The 11,715-nt window shown below is 36.1% G+C and overlaps 1 protein-coding gene across 1 annotated transcript in view; it reads left to right on the top strand.

The window, feature by feature from the left end:
* The window catches only part of XIRP2 (xin actin binding repeat containing 2), a 100,532-nt gene that overhangs the window by 75,901 nt on the left and 12,916 nt on the right, over positions 1-11,715 (top strand). The window contains exons 5-7 of the mRNA XM_064515501.1: positions 9,999-10,106; positions 10,406-10,478; positions 11,160-11,293. Coding sequence (XP_064371571.1) covers positions 9,999-10,106; positions 10,406-10,478; positions 11,160-11,293 — 315 coding nt within the window. The remainder of the gene's footprint in view (positions 1-9,998; positions 10,107-10,405; positions 10,479-11,159; positions 11,294-11,715) is intronic.

Below are 11,715 nucleotides of genomic sequence, written 5' to 3' on the forward strand. Positions count from 1 at the left end.
GAAAAGGTGCTCAAACACACTGTTGAGACGCACATAGAGAATATTAAAGTGGTAAGAAGCACCCAACATACATTCTTCAAGGACAAAATGTATTTGGAAATGAATAGAGCTGTTATTTGTCATGGTACATTGTGAATTGGGGAACATGCTGAATGAGAGTCTATAAATTTCGTTCTGCTTGGTATCTCCCTAAATGATTTGGATTAACAGAAAGTAGAATCTATATGATTTGTGAATACTATCAAACTGGAAGAGGTTGAGAGTCTTCTGGAAGGTAGAACTTGATTTCCAACTGGTAACTGGCAGTGGTATGAGACCTGAAAGACAGAATTCAATACAGCAAGTAAAAAACATCATTTAAGAAAGGAATAGCAAAATGTACAAATATGAAATGATGATAATTAGCTAGAAAGCAGTACTGCAAAAAAGAATGAGTGGTATGGTGGACTGTAGATTCACTAGAGGCTATGACAAAAAATAAGGCCTTGGGATATATGAAGAGGAGGCACTGCATATAAGAGATGGAAGGTAAGTAATTCTGCCCAGCTCAACATGGGAAAAGCCTCACATGTGGGCTGTGGAAACTATGTCGGCATTTAAAATTTATCTGGAAAAGTATCTTTCAGAAAAAGTATCCATAATCCTGCTTCAGACTAGAAGGATGAGCTATGAACCTCTTGTTGGTCCTGCACTGATTTCTAAAGATTTCTTTAGTACTTACACACAATGGGGCAGAATTAAATATGCATTTGAGCAAGTCAAATTCAGTTCTTCCATCTTCTGAACACTTGGCTTAGAACATAAAATTTTCAAGTGCAATTTTGTCTTATACTACTCCTTCTATTGAATATACCATTTTTGCCATTTTATTACTTTCCTATTTCATTATATTTTCTGTGAGATTCAAGAACTTTAAAATAACAATTTGCTATCTGAAAAGTCAGGATTATCAAAACAATCTAAATCACTGGAGTCTGAAAAACTGGGCTGAAATATCTCAAGAAGATGTTTATTCTCATGAAATTTTCAGTTCTTTCTGCTTTCTCAGCCTGGAAGGACCAGGAAAAGTCTCTTGCCCTGTCTCTAATATTTCTACTGCACTATTCAGTACCTTCTAGAATACCAAAGTGTAAACTCTGTGTGTGCATATAAATCTATATACATACATACATACATAAACTCAAAATGAAAATAAATAAAATTAATGATAGATTAAAAAAACGTAGAATACCAAACTACTCTATCCCAATTTGGATCCATGGCTTACGATGGTTTCTGCTTTTGATGTAAGATGCTTTTCTTGAACAAAGGTAACAAGACAGGGCTAGACTGTGAGGAAAAGATATGACTACATAAAAGCCATGTAGTACATAGGAAGAGAGATGCTGAGAGAAACACTTGGTGCTTTCTGCACAGCACACGTATTAGGAATTTTACTTCAAACTAGCTCCAGCCTGGTCCTTTGGGATGGCTGCCCATCAGTGGCTGGCATGCATTAAGTGTGTTGCTGGTGCACATGTGCTTTATTTTCATCCAGAGGAATCCAGTTCATGTACTCCAGGACTATGCTGAGATGCAAACCAAGGTGCAGTGCAGATAATCAGAAAATTTGCTTCAGAAGCACATTCCTGATCCAAACTAAAATACTAATGAAGCTGCACCCACAAAGCACCACTGACTCAGAAGCAGACTGGTAAAGTCACAATGACAGCCACAGTTAGCTTCCTACATTTTCCCTTCATTAGAAAACAATAAATTTGCTTGACACTAAAACAGTACCAGATTTCTTCTTCTTTAGGGTATTTTTTTAAATTAATCATATGGCAGAAAATGTTGCTTTAATTCATCTATTTTCATTCTCGGTTCTTGTTGTCTCAACGTTCTTCACCCAGCTACTTGGGTTGAAGATAGTTTCATTTGAGGCAACTGTACCCCTATTCTATGCCCAATGATGCATGTTGCTTATTTAACTAAGGAGTTTAATAAAACTGAAAATAAAGAAAGTGAAGGAAGGAAAAGTTTGGAAAAAAGGCATTACGTTCTGTAACAGAAAGACCTGCGGCCTAGGGAGTGCAAAGGCTGTTTGGCTCAAGGGACATGCAGTGCCCCAGTACATTAACTAGCTTCCACAAAGGCAGACAGGTGCGTGCTCTGAGCACCACAGATGGCCCTGCACAGCACAGTCTTTATTATGACCTGGGCCTACCAGGACTAGCTGACTTCCTAGGTGGAAAACTCCCCTGGAAAAGGAACCCATCTGCTTACTGATAAGCACACACAACACGGGCAGGGTATAGCACATAAAAGGCCTCCTTGTAGATTGATATGCCCATGTATGTGATGCCAGACAGTCAAGAACTATATTGATACATCAGTGACTTTCTCTATAGAATTGAGCACACAGAAGGGAAATAAATAAAACATAACATGCAAATTATCTTCTTATTCTCACTCTTGGGGCATTCAGCACATACACTTATGGAACTTTTATGGAAAAATGTTGGGGTCTTCCTAAAATAAAAGTTACATGTAGTTATCTCTAAAAGCAGATTTCTGTTATCACAACCTCCCCCCCCCACACACACATACACGTATCTTCATAAATGATGCAGGACGCTGTGCAGAGGATACAAAAAAATGTAGTAAGATAAAATTTATCTGGAGGATGGCTGTCTTACTCATGGTGGCTAAGCAAAGAGTGAATTATGAAGGTCACTGCAAACAAGTACCTATTAAATGTTTATGTCATTCTTTCAGAGAGTTCTAAACACTGTGTTATTGGGACTAGCTGCACCTTTCTACTTCTCCCTGATTCTGGAGCTAGTGAGGGCAGTTCAATTCACAGTACAATTCAGGAATATTTTAGAACTCCTTAAGTTGCACTACTTTGCAGAGCTAACTTATACTACCTACTAGCTGCTGGCAGCTGCTGATAGCTGTTTCTTCAATAGTGGGGAAAAGAACAAGTACTACTTGAGTCCACCTGAGTTTGCAGAGACCCTAAATCTATTTTCTGGTGAGATGAACTTCTTCCTTTTATTACAGGGAATACCATCTTACGTAGCAGCATGATTTTACTGCTTTCCAAAGCAAGAGATAGAAGAGTATGGAATATGCACACCTAAAAAGGAAGCATTTTAAAACAGATTTTAATTGTAATTAATTTAAATTCTGAAACAAGACCACAAACTAATTATCATTGGATTCACTTTTCTAGAATTAGTTTCATCTAACAAACTGTTTTGGGAAATCCTACTAAACAAGGACAAACAAAAAAGTAATCAAACAAATGCTTGAGGAAGCTTAGAAGAGCGTAGAGACAGGAAATTGGGCACACTAAAAAAAAAAGGAAGGCAACTTTGGGGAAATGTCAATAAAAAGCAGGAGTGATGACTCTACCTTACCTTTACCCCCTTCAAAAAATAGTAGCTATACTCGATACCTAGGTTTATGCAGTCTATTACAGTAAAATTTCATCACAAAAAAGAAACAATGCATTTTTTGCTACCTAAAAAATTGCAGACAGAATTACTCTTCTGTCTGAACTTCAGGTGTTCTGATAGCAGAGACTATTCACTCCATGGCTATATGGAGGTTTACATTTGTAACTTGCATTAATGTTAATAGGACAAATCTGATTATCTTACTCACCGACTTCACTGCAAGTATCTGTAAAAGCTGAGAAGGACTCAAGTCTGAATGAGAAAAAACAGATCTTCATTTGTTGTCATTGTAATAGTTTCATTTACTTCTTTCCCTCTAACTGTGATTTTCACTTAAAAAAATAAATAGTTTACGCATACTTTTCTGATGACATGACCAACCTTGCTGTCATTTATGCAGTCAAAGCAATGCAGAAATATGTACAAAATTATGTGACCTTTACTCTCACTCAGAATCAAATAATTTGATTTCTCTGATGAAAAATTTTGAAGTCTAGTTCTCTAAAACTATGATGGTTCCATTTCTTCAACAAAGATATGATTTTTAAGCACACTTATCAATGTATTTGCCCTCTACATCTAGAGGAGGATTCTCTCTCAAATCATCAGCAGAAATAGTCACGTTCACAGGAAATAAAATCACTCAGACTATATAGAATAGTCTTTAAATTTAGGTTAAATAACTTACTGCAAGACCATAAAATCCCATTTATAGCTAACGTAACTGCATTCTCATGGAAAATGGGATTATACACTTAGGTAGTCAAAAGTCAAGGTCACTGAATTACTCCTAGGGCAAAACACAGAAATCATGTAGTAAATTCAAAATACTAATCAAAGCTTAAACAGGAAAGCAACACATTTTTAAACAATAATTTAAATATCTGAACTGAACATTTTATTCAAATATTGTTCTGGCACAAAGTGCATGGCTTTTCATTCAAAATGTTTGTCAGATATGCAAACAATATTTAACTATTTATCTTTCTTTTTTCTCAGGCCATAGTCATTACTCATGGCTCTCTCTACTGTAAAGGAAATTTGTGCCTTGTAAAGAGCACCACATTAATGGTAGGACTCACTAAAATCTTGCACAGAATGGTGAGCAGCAATGAAAGCTGACGAGGAATTGTGATGTCTTCACAAACTCAGCCAGAGTTTGCTTAAAGACTTGGCCTTTAATTTGACCGCAGGTATTGTAAGCCCCTTTTATACTCAGCCACCAGGTCACAAATAGGTTGTGATTTCTTCAAATATTAATTGTTCTGAAAGTGCCAGCCTAGAATGCTTTGCTATCTAGAGGTCTGGAACACAAACTATATTTACATGTAAGAGATGCTGAACATCCAGCTTAATGACCAACAGGCTGAGGAGTTAGGAAAGCAATGTAATTACAAAATTTCCATAAACACTGGTTAGAGGATTGCCCACATCAAACCCACAAGTCACTGTTCTTCATTGGCAAAAAAAAATCAGATGAACAGTACAAGTATTAAATCAGTGACTGAAAAAAAATCCCTCTGAATCAGAAAAGAACTGCTACCAACCACTCCGGAAGTGAAAATAATTCCTTTTATCTTGCCACAGAAGCTGTAAAATCAGTTAGAACTGTTCTGAAGGGCACAACAGCTGCTCAGACAAAATCTCATTATCCAGTGTCAGACGCAAGCACTTTCCAGCAAGTGATCTTAACCTCCTATGTAGAAAGGATGAGTGAAATATTTTGAAAGCATCTGATTCTCACTCAACAATGTAGTATTGTGTTAGCAATGACACAGCTATAGCTAAATCTCCTTCTTTGAGGGTCATTCTAGATAAGTTTTTAAAGATTTCTAGGATAGCAATTTCCAATTTTCTAGTGATTACAGAAGATAAAATTGAATAGTAACATGACGATTTTAGTGAATCGTAACTAACCTAACCTTTTAATGAAAATATTCCATACAGTGGCCACAACAGCATAAATATATATGTAATACTAAGCAAATCTGACAAATCATAGAGATGAAGTGCAGAATTACTTATTTTCTAAGAAATCTTTATAAGATACTTCCAGAATCAGATGATACTGTGATAAGAACATCAGTATGAAAAAAAATGCACAGATTTTGAGGAAGAAATGAAGATCCATTCCAAATAAATGATCAGTTAGTCATTCTGTTGTTACTTATTTTTTAAGCGAAGTTTAAGGCTCACAATCTACTTCCACTGCTGACTACAGGGAACTACAGGTTTATACATACCTTCAGGTATATACCATACATTTAGGACAATTAATTCAAAATAGGCTAATACATAGACACATAGTCACGTTCACACAGCATGATGATCCTAATGTACAGTTCAACTAAAACAAACATGCTTCAAATGTGAGTGAGCAAAAGGCTTTCTGTCCTAGGACATGGCTTTGAGCCATTTGATTCCCATGTTCTTTTTTTTTTTTTTCAATACAGACATACATATGTAGAATTGTATACATGTTTTTATGTATATATGTATATAACATTGTACAAACATTCAGATCCTCAAAGCAATTTTATTTTTAAAAGTAAAGGGTTTTTTTGTCTGTTGTCAGAACAAGGGGAAACTACAAAAACGTCAGCACAAAAAAGCAAACCTTGGTTTAAAGCACACAGAACAATTACTGAAAATCAAATCTTGGCACATTTTGCAATAAGAATTCCATGGAAATTATTGCAGTGAAGAGGCACTAAAATTGATGTATGGGCCACTAACATATAAAACTCATGTAGCAATTACAGTTCTCTTCAGTAATAGAATCTGAATGCCCAAATAAAAATGCACTTCTGTAATACAACGTATACAGACTTATTCTCGGATTTACATCTTTATTTGTAAACAGTGTTGTTTTAGTTTATAATGACTTCTTATTTATACTAGTTGTAGTATATACTATTTATACTAGTATCCAGAGTCCCCTCAGGACACTAAAGCCCTCTGCACTGAATACTACACAGACATTCTTGAGAGGACCAACAGTCCGTGTAACAGTGATGTTAAACAAATGGAAGAGAATGGAGGAAAATGGAAGTCTGAAATACAAGTAAAATGACCATAAGAAACCATTTATGAGCTAGCAGCATGCCAGCCATCATCCAGTTGACAGTCTTTTCTGAAGCTCACTAATGATAGGCATAGAATAAACAAATATTAATTGGAAAGTGATTCTCGGGCCACGGGAAAAACAATCCTAATAGTTGTCTTTTCACTCCTGCCACCAAAAATGATATTGAGTTGTCTACTTCTGTCCTCCTACCCTGCACAGCTGAAGAGGAGCTGTTCTCACCTGGCAGAATGACGTGTGATCGAGCAGGGACCTGATGTGTTTGCACAAGTTTCAGAATTTTAGACGTAATGCATATCTGTTCATTTCCTAGCCGTAGTGTCCCATTTCACAACCCACCAAATATTTATCTCATATTCTGTTGGGATGTATACACAGGAATTAAAAGTTATTTGCACAACTCATTTGTTCCAGTACTAGAAAGGATTTGATGTGTTATTAATAATTTCCACATCTTTGTTCCCAGGCCAGTTGTTTTCAATACATATTATTTATCCTTAGTGCTAAGCAGGTTTTTTAAATGTCCTTTGTTATTGTGTGATGTGATTTATATATATTACACAGTATCATTACACTTCGTAATGCAAAAGAAAAGAAAAAAACACTTCTACATCTATTCTAAATGCTCTTCATGCTAATATAGACATTTAATTAATACTATACAAAATAGTAAAATTATCTAAATTCTGATCAATAGCTTATGAAAGTTAAATTTCACTTTTTCTACAATTATATAGACTTGAGATATTCAGACCAAAAGCAGCAGAAATTCTGACCATTACCTTTTCATGAGATGACAGCTCCCACAATTACATTGAATTGTTAACTGAATGTAGCTGTGAACTGTTTTCATCCACAAACTTGTCATGTAGTTTTATAATGCAGTTCAGTTTAGCCTTGTAATTAATAAGCACCTTGCTTGATTTAATAATGCATGATATAGCAGGAATTGCATCTTCCACAGAATCGAATAGAGGGATAAACTACCCACAGGCATAACTGCTAATTAGTATTAAATCGAGACTGTGATCCTCAGCCACAGGCTAGACTGGAAGCAGCGCAGAACAACCTTATCCCATGGATACCATCAAATAATTTTATAGAATACTCTTTGAATTCTACTTGGTGTACAAAACACATCACAAACTCTAACAGAGTAAATTAAATTAATCCTATCTGCCATATCCTACAGTTCCTCATTACAGAGGAAGGGATGAAACCATGGGTTGTTCTTCTCTCCACTTGTTTTGGATAAACCACTCCACTTTTTTAGCAGCATTTTACCATCTATAAATGTAATTTCAATCAGCCCTTCTGACACACACAAAAGATGAGAACTTCCAAGTCCATTTTCGTCCATGCATACCCAGAGCAAGGCCACATTATTATATTGTCAAAATTTGGCCCATAATGTTTAAGCTGCACTTTAGACAACTATGGTTGTTATATTAAACTATTATAACCTTTTGCAATATGGCAACTACTTCATAAGCAGTATGAAAGTTAGAGCAATAAAACAGCAGTGATGATCAGATTAGATTTGGTTCCTGACTACATTAAGCCTCATTATATTCCTTTTTAATACCTCATACCATTCAAAGGACACATAACGACAAACATCAAAATATTTTGTGTCTTATGAATGAGCTTTTCCAGTAACGAGAGCTTGACTTACGTATCTAAAGCATTCACATTAGAACAGATAAGTATATATTAAGTGAAAAAGTATATATATACATAAATGTATGGAAAAGCATGTATACATAAAATGAAAATCATACACTACATATATTCATTAAACAGAGAATAATGGAACAATTTGCACCCTATTTTCTGTGAACTGCCTCCCTTCAACTTCGTAGGGCGTTCACTCTTAAGTCTCTTACGTTGTGTAACTTGCTCACAATTGTTACACACACAGAACTTCCAAGTGTCAATTATGCTCTACCCAGTACTCCTCAGGCCTCACCTGCACTTTGACAGTTCAAATTTGGCAGCAGGATTAATTTTGAGACTGGTAACCCACAAAATCATTCAGTGGGCCAGTAACTAGCAGATTTAGTCTACCTTTTGTTAGTGTGATTTTAATCTTAATCTTTCATGTTACAGTTGAACCAGACAATTCTACCGCACAGAGATGGAACAAAACTCATAAACCTCACAAACGAGATGCACATAGCTTTTCCATCACAGAGTCCTTGCTGCCTACTATATGGCAGAAATTACAGGTCAGTTAGTGGATGTTCCACTATACAGATTCAGCAGAAATGCTAGTAGAGACGCAAGCAATGTAGGCGTTTCTTAATTTGAAGATAGCGTAACACCCATAAATGAATGCTTTGGCACTGGGTGGTTAAGAACTCACTTCTTGTCCCACACTTTGCTGGACTTCAAGGAGGTGCCAGGCTTAGAGCTGCAGGAAACTTGCACCTCTCTTGCTCCGGCTGCCTATCAGCAGTCTCAGAAACACAGCACTGCCTCCATTAACATTCACTGATCACTTGGGAAGTTCTTGCTGGAGGGTCTAGAAGCTCCATTCATTTCAAAGCTCATGTTCAATAGAAACTATTAGGCAAACCTCCTCCTCGCAAAGGAAATATTTAATTTGACATGAGTGAAATGACTTGTTAGATGTTACTGTGTGCATGTTGGTGTACAAGAGAGAGGAAGAGAGGTAATTGATCTATTAATATCAATCCTCAGGATTTATTTCTTCTAATCACTGAATATCAAAGAACTCCATGGAAACTGGTAATGGGATGAAACACGTTCAGTGACATGCTCTAAATCACAGAACAAATCACTGGCACAATCTGGAGTCAAACTAAGCAGAGAAAACCTCAGAAATTAGCTTACACAGACAACTAGAACAGTGCTTTAAATTCCCAACTATGTGCAAAGTATACGCTACAGTTGTCAGACTTCCAAATACAATGGCAGCCCATATATTTTATAGGCTCTTCTGGTTAGCCTGTGGGTCATGTTTTCCATAAACACAACAGGGCATGTATTTTTGCATCTGAAGATCTGTATATCACGTATGCAGGACGTCACCATCCCTAATATAGAGAAAGTATTAAATTTACTTTTATGAAGTTGGATTAATCTCATCTTTGCTAATAGGAACAAGTTGACGGCACAGCATTTAAAGCCAGAACTAGCTTCCAAATCTCTTCTTCACTTTCCACTCTAATTATACGTTGCACTTATCCATGGAACTGTCAGCAGCTGGTGATCAAAGACTGGCTGCACTGCAGTAACAGAAATGACTTTGCAGCTTCTCTGATATAAAAAAAAGCCTGTCGCAAATCTTACAGATACAAATATCAATAACTGCATTCTGTTGAAAAATGACTGGTTTAGATTGAACCATTTAAATTATAATTTATTTGTGAAAGCCCTTCACAGGCAAAAATGGAACCCAATTTACTATTAGCTGTAAATGTGCAATTATCTTTATTTATCTTTAGGAGATGTCAAGTAGCAGTCAGCGCACAGCATCAAGCAGCAGCAGGGAAACTGAACGCAATGAAATCACCTGCAAAGAAAGTCAAATGGAAGCCCTTCAAACAGAAGAGGTAACTGTGTCAATTAATTATGCCATTAGACAATTTTACCAAGATGCTGATACATATCTGCTTTCCTTCTTACTCCATTACCACACAGTATAGCAAGATCTTGATGTTCTGCTAATTGCCTCCCTCATTTGTAGTACATAATACTTTTTTAAAAGGTGTTTTGTAAGTGGTGTTCTAATGTGGTAATTGGATTTCCCATTCAGATTTTCCCTTGATGTAACATTTCAAATACATTTGGAGAAGTATGGAACACATATATTGTACTATATCCTGTAGTAAAATGAAGGTTTTGTGCACAGGTTTCTCATTGTGAGCAAGTTTCTCATGAGAGAAAAGAGATTTCTACACTCTTTCAGCACACTGATGAAACAGGTAAGTAGCAGCATGAGAATCTGATCAGCAATCAGCAATAACAAATACCCTTACTCACACAAATGTACCTGCCTTTCCATACAAACATGAAAACAGACATTGCTCTGAATTCATCAGTTAATCCTTACTCAGCAAAATATATCCATTGATTTCAATGGGACTTAAGAAATGTGTTTAGAATTAGTTATACAGAGATGGGTTTTGCATAAGGAGGTGGTTTTAAGTATGTGGGTAGCTGCTTTAAAGAATTGTGTGCTTAAAGAATCACCTGAAAATATACAGAAATGCTAACCCATGTATATACAAAATTGTGGATGATAAAAGGTCAATTTATGGCTAAAATGAATTGCCCTGCAGAATATGAACACAGTGTTCAGACATGACTTCTGTAATTTAGTCCTGATATTAACAGAATTCCTGCATTATACCAATCCACAGACCTCACTCAACTTTTAGTCCTGCCATTCACACAATTCAGGCACTGCAAAACAGTAGGTGATAACATGTCCCTCAACAGTTATTCTGTGGTTCTCTCCGTGGTTTTCCATTCACGACCAAGTCCAGAGCTCTGCAAGGCTAAGCATAATTTGTGTAGTGTAACAGTGTTTTGTAAGTCACTGATGAAGTCAATTTCATAAAATGCAGGATGGAGAAAAAAAATTATTATTCTTTCCATTCCAGTAGTCAATGCAGCTACCAATGAGGAGTTCCCAAAGATTTCAACGCAGGTTTTAAAGGAACAGTTTGAAAGGACAGCTCGAGAAAAGGCTGTTCACTCTGACAAGGAGACTGCAACACCTGCAAAGCAAGCAAAGGTCTGTGCTTTTAATAAAAGGAACCATTCTTTATACAAATAAGCAGCGTTGAAGTTAAGATATTGCTCTGTCATGCAATCTGAACTTCTATTTTGACTATTTAATTGTGATTAAAATGTAACCTATGAACGTGGTGGGAATGTAGAGAGTTTAGAAATCAAGCGCACATAAAGTCATATAAAGTACCTTAGGTAATTTGGCAAGTATTTATACTACAGGACAAACACAATTAAAAGTAGAACTTTATAAAACTTTTGTTTTTCCTGTCTTCCTCTGCTGAATGCTGTCTCCTCTTTCCCTACTTTGAATCTGTAAATCTGTATCATTTCTGTCACCATAGTTCTCATAAGCACAGAAAATATTTGTTACAAAAGGAATGAAAATGTGTATAAAACACAGCATAATTTTGTATCTTATTATAC

The sequence above is a fragment of the Dromaius novaehollandiae genome, chromosome 7 (assembly GCF_036370855.1).
Source record: "Dromaius novaehollandiae isolate bDroNov1 chromosome 7, bDroNov1.hap1, whole genome shotgun sequence".
Lineage (NCBI taxonomy): Eukaryota > Metazoa > Chordata > Aves > Casuariiformes > Dromaiidae > Dromaius > Dromaius novaehollandiae.